The following is a 12,637-nucleotide window of genomic DNA, read 5'->3' as shown; positions in this document are numbered from 1 at the left end:
TCCTTTGCCCTAAAAATTAGAAATTTTACAACGCGTTCAATCGTTACCATCCGTTCCAAATTCTCGTTCCAAATGAAAAATAAGGACATTCAAACACTTGAGATACTCAGTAACGAGTAACGCGCAACCTAACGTTCACCATTGAGATTTATTGGAATTGTCCGTAGCGGTCCCACGGTTTGTAGACCCATCGGTGGCTAGATGAGAAAGTATCTACAACCAAACTAACGGTCCGATGGCCAACGATTTCATACAAAAAGGAACCTCGCCGCGAGAGACCCGTTACCAGCGGGCCCACCGTTCAAAATGGTCGCGTATGCTAACCGTTGCCCGTTGACAGGGTCGGTTGCATAATTGCAACGCGATAAGCGATAGCTGGTTCTTGTCTCGTCGCAAGGGAAACGGGCAAGCTACGTTTGCCATCCACCCGTCCCGTTCGCGGACATGAATACAGACCTGGTAAAGGTCGAGGTCGCTGGAACCGGCTTCATGAATGACTGCAGGAAGAGGAATAACACCGTCGAACGTGCGGCATTTCACAATCGTGCATTCCAAGACGGCTGTTTCGATGCACTCTCTAATCCGGTCCTCGAATTCGAGCTTCGAAAAATTTTCCCACCAATCTCTTAATCGGTTGTGACCGTCGTATTTATGTATGCAAATTTATGTGCCATTCGGTGAAAACGAAAGTTTTAGATGCAAATCGATGTCGCGTCATTCTTCTCGTATTTTGGGACCAATCGTGCCGCGACGGAATGCGCCTTGTTATTTTCGACTTTTTAAATTCCCGCAGGGTCACTAATTCAGACACGTTTCGAATTAGCAGCTTTAACGCAGTTACGCTCGAATGTATCATAACTTATGCACGGTGCAGCAACGAAGGTGCTGAGGCAGGGGCACACGGTCATCTCAATAAAAGATAAAAGTTTGAGCACCTCGTAAATCGACTTCGTTAGTAAGATAGTAAATTACAAGTATTCGCAGGTTCAGCAAATATATGTATTACACTTACACCGCGGGGTATAAAAAAAATTCCATCGCATTTTGAAATTTTCTACAATTAAAAAATAATCCTCTACTTCTCCAAAAGAACGCGATTTCCCAATGTTACCAATTTCCCACGCGTAACGATAGACCACCCAAAAGAGCGCGACGATTAATCAAAAATCATTCGCCCTCGATCGAAGCGTCGCCAAGATGCGAGCAAGTCCCAGAAACCACTACCACCGGCAGCGATCGGCGCCCAAAGGACAGACTTGGCTCGCGTCTGGCCCGTTACGACCACGTTCGCTGGTGATCCAGGAAATCTTGGCATCCCATCGGACTGACACCGTTTCGTAGCCACCGATGGACTCGTCTTTGTCGACACGAAGTACCGTTGCCCCGCGGAGTTGCATAATGGAGGTTGCGTTGTTCGTCCCACGACGAGGTCGCCGACGAGCACCGCCTCGGTTCAACCTGAACCAGCGAGCACCCGTTTAACAACGTTTGACCAATGACCAGCGTCTGCTGGCCAGACTCTGGGGCCACGGAGAGTACCGTAAGAATATTCACGTGCAGGTAAAACAGAGGGGGATAGTCGGCCCGGTCAACGCTCCTGCACTCCCCGGTTAATGTATATAAGGCTAGAGGTCCGTGTCATGTTCACGGCAGATCAACGGCAGACATGATCGGGAAGATTGTTTTCGCTCTCTCGGCTCTGGCCCTGGCCAGGGCCCAGATACCGAGCCTGGGCTTCTGTCCGGATTACGTGCCCATGGCGAACTTTGACATGAACAAGGTAAACGTCGCTTCGAGTTCGTTCGATCAACTTGCCATCATTTTCTTCGTTCTTTTTTATTGGTCTAAGTGGTAGCTTTTATTGGTACTGTTTTACTGTTTGTATCGATGTACTGTTTGGGGAGATCTTTTAGTTTGTGCTATGTCGAGCAATATTTACGGGGTTTGATGATAGTTTATTTATGTAGCATTGTAGGTCAAAGTGGAAGTACTTGATTTTGTATAGTGTAGAATTTTTTATAGCCCTTTATCAGAGTGATTTTATTACCGTTTGCTAAGTCAGAGTATTTAATGTAAGGTTTCGTTGTGTCGTTTGTATTTCTGTGAAACAAAGTGTCGTTTGATGCTACGTTTGACAGGAAAATTTCAAATGTAAGGTAGATATTTGTGTTATACATGTTTCATGTAATGACGCTTAACCTGTTTCAATTACTTTCCAGTTTCTGGGTATTTGGTACGAAGCAGAAAGGTACTTTCAACTGACAGAGGTAGTGTCACGATGTGTGATGGCAAACTACACGTTGGGCCCTGACGGCAAATTCCGTGTCAGCAATGAAGTTACGAACAGATTGTGAGTACGCTTAACGAAACTATTTTCACAGTTATCGTTCAAATAATAGAAGAGAGATTTCTAACTCACACAACTGGAGTTTGTTTCATTTATTTAAAATGACTTTTGTTTAAACCTTGATGAAGTTCATTTGCAAGATTACTAAAATATTTAAAGTATTTATTATTAAAAGTAATCGTTTTGTACTTATTTAACAATTCAGCACGGGAATCAAGAGAATACTGGAGGGTGAGATTAAGAAGCCCGGTTCGAAGGCCGAGGAGGGCAAACTAATCGTAAAATACACGATACCCTTAACACCCGAGACTAAATATTCGGTACTCGAGACGGATTACGAAACGTACGCAGTTCTGTGGAGCTGTTCCGGTATTGGACCGTTCCACACGCAAAATGCTTGGTTGATGACGAGAGAACGACTCGCCCCAGGAATGGTCTTGCAAAAGGTAATACTTCTTAGTTCCATTTACACGCCTAAATTCATTTTCTCTAATATTAAAATCTATTTTATTCTAATTCATCGAACGATCTGTCGATTCGTGCTCACATTTACTTCTGATATCGTTAAAATACATTCATATAAGTCTCACAACGTAATTAATATCTAATGTCAGCTAGAAACTGCTTTATTCAAAAGTTATGTGATGGATTAACAATCATCAATGAAGCAAGCAGCCATAGTTGCTAAACCTCAAGCTAATTATTTTAGAAACCCTCAAGAAAATAATAATAATTATTATATGACACCAAGCTATACGTAAAAGCGTGAAATCACCAGCTAACGAAATGCCTTTTTCAAACAGGCGTACGCCGCTCTGGACAAGTACAAAATCTCGAAAACGTTCTTCGTGAAAACGGACCAAGAAGATTGCGCGTACTTAGCGTCGCCAGCGAAGCCAGCGGAACCAGCGAAGCCAGCGGAACCAGCGGAAGAAGCCGCGCCGGATACGCAGACCCCCGAGAAGAATACCGGAAACGTGAGGTCCGCCATAGCCCCAGACGCGCCAGAAATGATCGTCGAACTGCAGAAGATCGAGGAGAAGAAGGCACCTGAAACTGACGAGAACGAGAAGAAGAAGCCCGTGAATACGGTCCCAGAAAGGATCTTGGAAGTCGCCGATGCTGCGAAAGAAGAAACGCCGATGAACGAGGAAAAAATTCTGGAGGAGAGCAAGAATGAGGCTATAAAAGAGAAGGCGGAGGAAAAGGCGAAGCAAATCGCGGAGAAGACTGTGTGAAAATGAAGCTGTAAAAACAGGGAAATTATCGCTTAATTCGTCTCGTTGGAGAAATTCTTTCTTTCGTTTTTTTTTTTTTTTTTTTTTTAATGTACGATTTAGGGTTTGAATTCTGGGCTTGTAGCGGTTTTATTGTCGAAGCCAGTCTCGCCTGAATTTTCGCGCTCATTATTCATCATGACTGCAACTGCGGTGGGTTCATGGAGGGATTGGGGGGTGTTTGTTTTAAATTATGTACAAATGTATAAAAACAAAAAAAGATAAAACTTAAATAAATTGTTACATAAAACATTGCTAAAAAAATCCGATGCTCTCGTTGTTCCATCCTTCATTTGTAATCACTTGCAAATAATGTTTGCATTAAACGAACAGATAATATATATAACGTAGAAAAGAGGATAGAAAAATGAAGTTGTCGTTCAAAAGAAGTAATTTATAATAATAATAATATCGTCGATAAAGATCATAGAAGAAACAAGCACATTGATACAGAAGATATTGCTTCACAATTGCTTCAGTTCAGAAGATATAGCATCACGTCTGCTGGAAATCTTTCGAAAGATTTTTATTTTACACCTACGAACGAAATTTGAAAAATTGTATCTACGGAAAATAGCATCACGTCTGCTGGAAGTCTTTCGAAATGTTTTTATTTTAGACCTACGAACGAAGTTTGAAAAATCGTACCTACGAAAAATTAAAGAGAAATGAAATCATGTATAAGTAAAATTAATTACGTATAATAAATTAAATGAAACTTAGTATAAACGAATAATAAACATAATTTAATTCTACTTCTCGCCTACTATAGTACATAATTAATTAAATACCTAGATAATATATATATTTTACTCTAAAATTGAAGACTAGTTAATGAAGCGATTAAATAATTCCTGTTAACATCGCAGTAGTGATAATTTGAAGGGATAAAATAAATGCGAAGGAATACTTCCACATTAAACAATGTAACACGATACAGAAAAAAAAGAAGAAAAGGCAGAAGCAAGTAACCGTCGTGGTTATTACGGTATTCCGTTGTTTTCTTCTTTTCCGTGCGTTTCAAGACCGCCAATATCGGTTATTCAACATCCTCTCTTCGTTCCTACACGTTCTCAACACAGATCCGTACAAAGCCGTTTCGTTGAAAAAACGGCTCGAGTTCAGGTCCTGTTACGTACCAGCACCGCCCAAAACGACGCCAGCACAATCGATCCGACGAAATCCCGCCAGTTAAAAGTGGATTCGAACGAAAAATCGGTTAACAGTCGATTAGTCGCCGGTAAATTGGTATCAAGAGGCCTGGGTTTCTTGAACCTGAAGCGTATACCGTTAGTGACCCACTAACTGACAGAAATCTTCCAAACGTATCCAGTCAGCGTTCGCGAGCGGCGTAAGCGGAAGGCGCAAAGGCCCAGGAAGACCAGTCGCTGGCGAACAGCACGCCGCGTGAGAAGTGTACACCCCGATCGGTTCACCGATTTCTCAAGTTCCAGCGTGTACGACGATCGTCGATTCGGTACGTGCCCCATTCGAATCGGTTCAATTCGTGACTCTCATATATTTCCTTTTATTTTTTTCTTTTTTTTTTCCACCGTCCCGGTCCGAGATCGGCGGCGATCCATCGCTGCACCGCCGCGCATGACAATGAATTCGGAGATTACGAATCGCGCATAACGATCGAGCCGTTTTCGAGTATGGTATATGCGTATTTAACAGTCACGTTTTCTTGTGAAATTAGAGGAAGTTGTTTTGTTGCTTAGACGCGTGCTTGTTTCTTTAGCAATAATTTAGTTTTTAATTAGTTTGATGGAGAGATTTATTTTTTTGCTGGTTTAGTTTATAATGTGGATTTTTTGGTTTGAGAGTATTAAAATTTGTAAGGTTCTTTTTAATATAAACGTGTAGGAAGTATGTTTCCTCATTCTCGTAATGATACATATATAATGCGAGTTGAATTAGCAATACTGATGGCGGCTATCTTTTTAAAAATTCGAAAGCAACGAGTTAACTGTTCTTTCGAAACGCGGTTTGATTCAGACATGAATCGTATCTTTTCTGCGAGATTCATTTGCAACTTTTGCTCATTCCAGATACGCGCGTTGTGTCTTGACATACATACGTTTGTGTGTAAGTCTGAAATCTCAAATTTTTCAGAATGTTACTTAATAACAGAATTGCTACCAATTTCAAACATGTGGTATATTAATTTTTAAACTGATATTGACTGTTAAAACAAAACGAAAAACGGAATGATATCTGATTTATTTTTACTATAGCTAAATATTCCGCTCAAAGTAAAATTATCCTTGTTCACTTATCATTTTTCCTACTTTTATCGAAACCATTTCTGAGAAAATTTACGATTCATTTTTCGTCGTGAAACCATAATTTAATATAATAATACCGAAATATGTTTGTTACTGTAAGTTAATAACTTTGTTGTATTATAAAATAAGTTAATGATATTTCCTAGATTAGTTTCTCAGCTCGCTGAGGATCATTTAATGTAATAATATTTAATAATACCTTCTTACAGAAACCACAATGCTACGGATGTATTCAATTTTAATTCTGGCGAGTGCCGCGATGGCGCAGGTGCCATTCCTGGGCTCGTGCCCTGCCATGGACACAATGTCGAACTTCGACGTGAAACAGGTACCATTAACAATCATCTAGACGTCTGTTATGTTAATTGGAAATTGGAATAGATTTCCCGTGCATATCTGTGTTATTGACTTACTTATGAGGTAATGCAACCTGCATTTAGAAAGTTGTCCTCAATAAGACATTGATATATACGAGGCGGCATATTACAGGTAAAGTATTCAAGTTCAAAAGAGAGGTTCATTCAGAACCAGACTTTCACGAGAACGCGCGCCTGGTATCCATTTTCGCCAATTACGTACCGCGATTCGAATTAACGGACGGTGTTCTCTGTTACTTTCCAGTATTTGGGGAAATGGTACGAGATCGAGAAGTACTTCGCCTTCTTCGAGTTCGGCGGCAAATGCGTGACTGCGACATACAGTATCGACGATGGCCCTTCCATTAACATTTTGAACAAGCAGATATCTGCTCTGTGAGTACAATCTGATCGATTATTATATGTAACAGTAATTATATAAAAGAGGGTAATTAGATAGATCTATATACTTCGTAGTGAAATAGTGTGGATCTATTTGACGTCGAGTGATACCATCTTTAAAGATGTTTTTTTATTATATAACTTTAAAAGAGTACTGAAAGTTTGTCTATCTATTTAGGACTGGAGTTTCGTCGAGTATCGAAGGGGTTGGAAAGCCAATCCTGAAAATGGAAGACGCAAAATTGATTGTTACGTTCCCAACCTTGCCTCTTCCGGTTGATGCGCCATATTGGGTCGTCGATACCGATTACAAGACGTACGCTGTTGTGTGGAGTTGTTCCAACTTTGGCGTGATCAGGTAGATATACTGCTTAACATTCGCTTGTAATTGCTCGACTGTTTTCTGAATACATTTTGTTTAATTGCGATCGTCGCGTTTATTTCAGCATGAGAAATGTCTGGATTCTGGCGAGAGAACCGAAGCCATCGGTTTCCATTCTGGAGAAAGCCTATCAAGTATTGGATAAGAATAACATAAGCAGGGCGTATTTTATTCGCACAGATCAAAAGAACTGTCCTGTAGGAAACTGAATGATATTGTATAAAATGTCGAAATACGTTTGTTCAAAGTTAATTACTTCGTTGTATTATAAAATAAGTTAATGATATCTCTTAGATCAGTCTCTCAGCTCGCTGAGGATCATTGATTTCTATGATCGTGCTCAATTCGATTCGTGATCGTTTAGTTGTAGATCCGATACACGTTATATATATATATTTATCCGATAAAGTAATTCATTTTTAATTGACACTGTTGGTATTCGATGTGAAAAATTGGCAACTGCATACATCTAAGTATTTTTTTTATAATCGAGTAGGTCTTAACCCCTGATCTCTTACTAATTTGTTATTTAACTTTATTTTACAAATTAATCTTCCCAGAGTTCGTGTCGAATAATTATTTAACCCGACGTATGCATTAAAGAGTATTATAATTGCGGCTCGTATTTAAAATTACAAGAACATATTTATTTAATGCCTTCGTAGTTACGTATCGATGTAGTTATTGTATTTATTTATTTATACATCAAGTGGAACGACACAGGTACGACGAAATGGAAAGTGTACTAAAAAGTGTGATAATAAAAAGTTGTTTATCGAAATATATGAAAGGGGTGAAATTTCTAGTATGCTTACCGATCAAAATTAAAATTAAAAATAAATTCATAATCTATAGACTTTAGAACGAACCTAATGTCAGAGAAAATAATATCTCTGCCAGTATTTTGTACAGATTTTTTTATTTACGCGATCTACTTTTCAAAGAAGATCCAAACAAGCTTTGAACATACACTACGAGATGTCGCAATACGCATTGGTATTTGAAGATCGATGGTACTCTAAAGCAGGTACCATCGGCGAAGTGCAAGATGGACCATGCGCATTTTTATGTCTCCCAAAATCCAAGAGTTCTAAGTACCACTTTAGCGTCATTTGTCACAAAAAATTGGCAGACTACTTCATATATTATCGATCTAATTGTTCTGTTTTTCCTGTCGCAGGTGTCACAAAGAGGAGGTTACAGAAGATTTTAAAAAATCTACACAATAAGAACAAAGTGGAGGAGAAGAAAGAAGCGAAAAGAGAGTTACTGAAAAGGATGAAGTCGCACAGAGATTTTCACACGACCGTACATCAAATCGTCCACAATGAACGCGTGCGCAAATAATTTTAGCAAAAATACAGGAAGTAGACAACGGTCGAAATAAATCGAGCGTCCGTTAATGAAAGCACCGGGCCACAATACCGGTTAAATTAAACAAACAAAACAGCTGGGGTGCCTGTCGCGTGTTAGGTTCGTCCCTAACGCTTTGTCGCGTGCCGTCCGTGGAAACAGACACCGATTCAATTGCGGAATCCGCAGGATGTCATCAGCGGTGCATTGTGCGGCCGAGAGAAGCGTGAAAAGATCCCACGAGGCACCCCACAAAAACAGGATCGCGTGAAAAGGGCACGAACACGCGTACATCATTCGTAACCTTTGACTATGGTTAATTGGGATTTTTTTTCTCGTCTAGAATAGGGGTTGTAGACCGAGAAATCGATTATCTATTCGGAGGTATCAAACTGAGAAATGTTCAATCATTTTTAGGGATTATTATATTGATGTTCAGGTTCAGATATTTATTTTGTTCTCTTTTCTAGTTTGGTAAATATGTCGTCCAATAATTCTCCACGCCATCCTCTATTTGCAATACAGGAATTACAACCCCGTAAGAGGAGGACTGTTGAATTTCTGGGGAACTTTGCAGTTTCCTCTATAATAATCTATAAAGTAAGGGAAAAAAATCTGAATACTGTGCTGTTTGCCATTTTTATTTCAATATTTGTAGTTAAACTTATAAGAAACCCTCAACCAGCTTACATTTGAACGTTCCCTTCCATTGCAACCACACCTAACCCAACACTTCAACTAAATTAAACAATTACATCATACGTAAAAAAATGTAGACCTTTCTTTCACCCTGTAGACGAAATCTAACTTATACCTTCCATCGTAAGCAATTGCATCTATCTTAACGCAGCAATCAGCGCGACTTTACGCGATTTGTACAGAACTGTGCGACACCCCCACTAACTTTAACCGCGAGCTGCCATTGATTCGGCGACTGACTACCCACCATTTTGAAATATGATCCACCTCGTCAAGTCACTAGCTATACGAATGAGATTTTGTATGACCCAATCGATGAGTTGCTGGTTTCGAATGTATTAAAATGTCTGCTATAGATTGTGGCAACCGAATGATCATCATCAGTTAGTGTTTGGCAGATAGAATACCTATTGTTATAGATTCTAGTCGTTTTAAATTCACAAGTAGAGTCAGTCCTCGGTACCTTCTGTACCGAGAACACATAGGTGTAATGGAGGGTGGATAGAATTAGGGAATTTAGGGATGGGCCCTTACGTAATCACCTCCATGTCGGTAGACCTGGATACTTGATAACGTTTTTTGTGAAAATTAATTTCTCGAAAACGATATCATGCTAAGGACTACGTGCGTAGATTTAAGTCGCTTGCAATTCAGTCGAAACTTTCAAAATTCTTTTCAGGACTTTGAAACTTTCCATTGGATTGTAAATTTTCTAATTATTTAAGTTGTAATTTAAGTTAGAAGGCAAAAAAAAGTTAACTATACCTTAAACTACTTAATTGCATCGGTAGATAGAAAAAATATTATATTATAACGATTTCTATTATATAAAACTTTAGTTTTATTATAATTTACTGTATATTTATATAGTTACATTTTAATTTATTGTACATTCTACTAATTTTAGTATAATTTCTTGTATATTTTACTAGTTTTATTGTCATTTCTTGTACATTTCAGTAATTTTGTTGTAATTTCCTGTATATCTCCCGCTTTAGAGGTAAGAGAGAGAAAGACATATAAAAAAGCTATAAGAAAGAGTGAGACAGATTTAACCGATCCTACTCAGGAACCCCTGGCGCCATCTCTATGAAAAGTGCTCAAACTGGTCGCTCAGCGTTATCGACAGCGAAGTAAACTACTGAAGCACTAGCGCCATCTCTCGGAGAAGCGCTGAAATAGTCGGTATTTAGTGTCAGTACTTCCCGCATAGATGGCGCCACGAGTCTTTCGGTAGTTCACTTCGCTGCCAATAACGCTGAGCGACCAGTTTTCGCAGAGATGGCGCCAGGGGTTCCAGAGTAAGGTCGGTATCATCTATCTCACTCTTTCTTATAGCTTTCTTGTATATCTTTCTCTCTCCTGTCTCTAAAGCGGGAGATATAATTTATCTTACCCTTTCTATTCGATGAAAATTATAAAATTTCTTTATTTAATATATATAGACATATGGACACTGCGATGTTACAGCATCCTCTATTTCCATTTAGTAAAATTGATCGTTACAATCTTTCCATAGAAAGCCGGGTTAAAAATTTTTGTTGCTTTCAAGGTGTAGTATCAGCTGTAAAAATTTGTCAGACAAGTGATGTATCCTGTATCATTTGCAAATGAATCATCCTGCATGTATGCACTTGTATATACTAATTACGTCGCAAATAAAATATAGAATAGATTAATCATCTGCTCTAAATAAAAGTTTAAAATATAGCTCAAATTTTAGTTACTTTTATAACAGGCATTCTTTCAATTACATATTTTGGCGGGCAAGCACCGCAGCCAACTTAAATGCCACAGGTTAGCCCAACTTCCGTTTACGTCCTTCTCTATTTGATATCGGTTACACTTGGTATGTGATCTGTGATTATCTTTCATTTAAAATCCCTTCAGATTTATTTAAATAAAATGCATCTGCTGTAAAACTATTACTGGTTGAGAAAGTTTATTAATTACCTACATCTTTCTATAGATATTTTAGTTTTTATAAAGAAAGTTCTGTTATATTTGACTTGTATCGTTTGGAGGTTATGTTTGCAGAGAACATAGTGTCACGCTTTACATTGTATTCGGTATTGTAAGAATAAAACAGTTTAATATTTCATTATTACTTTTTATTGCAGGTTTTAAACCATGGGTCGTGTAATTCGTGCTCAGCGTAAAGGTGCTGGGTCTGTCTTCAGATCCCATACAAAAAGGAGAAAGGGAGCACCTAAACTTCGCTCCTTAGATTTCTCTGAAAGGCATGGATACATCAAAGGCGTTGTTAAGGTTTGTTCAGCATCGTAATTCTCATTAACATCTTTGTCATTAATTATGTACATGATGAATTCTAAAATACCTACTACCGAATAAAACTTTGAAGATTAAATAGAGGCTCTTACTGAGGTTTTTTAATATATAGTGTATGAAATTTTACTTGTTCGCATTCTTCTGTTAAACACTCTGATAACATTTATAGGATATCATTCACGATCCAGGTCGTGGAGCACCATTGGCTGTTGTTCATTTCAGAGATCCGTACAAATTCAAAACTCGTAAGGAATTATTTATTGCACCTGAAGGAATGTACACCGGCCAATTTCTTTATTGCGGGAAAAAGGGTAAGCGAATTTTAATTGGAATGGATTACATGAAGCATGTTAACATTTATATTTCTATGGTATTTGTATTTCATATTTGTACTTCTATGGTACTTGATAAAATATTTTAACCAACTTCCCAGTTAGCGATAATAAGAAAATACTATTATAGAATATTCTGTGTAATAGCGAATCTTCAAATTGGAAATGTGATGCCTGTTGGTACAATGCCTGAAGGTACCATCGTTTGTAATTTGGAAGAAAAAACTGGAGACAGAGGTCGACTTGCAAGGGCATCGGGAAATTATGCTACAGTTATAGCTCACAATCCCGATGCAAAAAAGACTAGAGTGAAATTGCCATCTGGCGCTAAAAAGGTCATTCCATCGAATAACAGAGCAATGGTTGGCATTGTTGCTGGCGGTGGACGTATTGATAAACCAATCCTTAAAGCTGGCCGTGCCTATCATAAATACAAGGCAAAGAGGAACTGCTGGCCTAAGGTACACTGTTCGATGATACTTTTAAAACCTGACACTAATATGAAAATATGTGTCAATGATGTCTAGACATTTGAAACCTGAATAATTTGTTGAAAATATTTAACTGAGCATTATGAAAATGCAATGCGTATGCAAGTACTATATAGTATTAGATTTATAATTATATTTTCTTTATAGGTTCGTGGTGTTGCTATGAACCCTGTCGAGCATCCTCACGGTGGTGGTAACCATCAACACATTGGTAAAGCATCTACGGTTAAACGTGGAACCAGCGCTGGTCGTAAGATCGGTCTTATTGCTGCTCGTCGTACAGGAAGAATCCGAGGTGGAAAGACCGACACCAAGAAAGACGATTAGATTAAACGTTGACTAAATTTTGGGACTTATACAATAAAACATTCGAAAAACACAAGTTATGTTGTCACAATGTTATTCCTAGCATATTTATTTG

The 12,637-nt window shown here is 38.6% G+C and overlaps 2 protein-coding genes and 1 pseudogene across 4 annotated transcripts in view; all 3 read left to right on the top strand.

Moving 5' to 3' along the window:
• Positions 1 to 12,598, top strand: part of Rpl8 (ribosomal protein L8) — a 309,715-nt gene extending 297,117 nt beyond the window's left edge. Inside the window, exons 1-5 of one of the 2 annotated variants that reach the window (XM_076896721.1) lie at positions 10,869 to 10,953; positions 11,225 to 11,372; positions 11,563 to 11,704; positions 11,873 to 12,186; positions 12,364 to 12,598. In XM_076896721.1, coding sequence (XP_076752836.1) covers positions 11,235 to 11,372; positions 11,563 to 11,704; positions 11,873 to 12,186; positions 12,364 to 12,543 — 774 coding nt within the window. In that variant the 5' untranslated portion in view covers positions 10,869 to 10,953; positions 11,225 to 11,234 and the 3' untranslated portion in view covers positions 12,544 to 12,598. Of the gene's footprint in view, positions 1 to 10,868; positions 10,954 to 11,224; positions 11,373 to 11,562; positions 11,705 to 11,872; positions 12,187 to 12,363 lie in introns of those variants that run through there. The other variant, XM_076896722.1, reaches the window with a different exon arrangement.
• On the top strand, positions 1,145 to 3,656 carry LOC143424363 (uncharacterized; annotated as a pseudogene). Its single transcript, XR_013101925.1, has 4 exons — positions 1,145 to 1,780; positions 2,220 to 2,350; positions 2,553 to 2,793; positions 3,151 to 3,656. The product of XR_013101925.1 is annotated as an uncharacterized LOC143424363 (transcript).
• Positions 4,900 to 7,659, top strand: LOC143424372 (apolipoprotein D-like). The gene is made up of 5 exons (XM_076896390.1): positions 4,900 to 5,101; positions 6,122 to 6,240; positions 6,534 to 6,664; positions 6,849 to 7,028; positions 7,117 to 7,659. The coding sequence occupies exons 2-5, from the start codon at positions 6,130 to 6,132 to the stop codon at positions 7,259 to 7,261; spliced, it is 567 nt and encodes a 188-aa protein (XP_076752505.1). The 5' UTR covers positions 4,900 to 5,101; positions 6,122 to 6,129; the 3' UTR covers positions 7,262 to 7,659.
• Positions 12,599 to 12,637: the final 39 nt, after the last annotated feature.

Source organism: Xylocopa sonorina, chromosome 6 (assembly GCF_050948175.1).
Source record: "Xylocopa sonorina isolate GNS202 chromosome 6, iyXylSono1_principal, whole genome shotgun sequence".
NCBI lineage: Eukaryota > Metazoa > Arthropoda > Insecta > Hymenoptera > Apidae > Xylocopa > Xylocopa sonorina.
The sequence above is the reverse complement of the archived record's forward strand: the minus strand, read 5'-3'. Positions and strand labels throughout refer to the sequence as shown.

What these genes read in the sequence shown, in the direction of transcription:
- LOC143424372 (XM_076896390.1), top strand. Translation starts at nt 6,130, where the DNA reads ATGCTACGGATGTATTCAATTTTAATTCTGGCGAGTGCCGCGATGGCG. An exon ending in AACAAGCAGATATCTGCTCT is followed by an intron (nt 6,665 to 6,848) that starts GTGAGTACAATC and finishes CTATCTATTTAG; the next exon opens with GACTGGAGTTTCGTCGAGTA. An exon ending in TCCAACTTTGGCGTGATCAG is followed by an intron (nt 7,029 to 7,116) that starts GTAGATATACTG and finishes CGTTTATTTCAG; the next exon opens with CATGAGAAATGTCTGGATTC.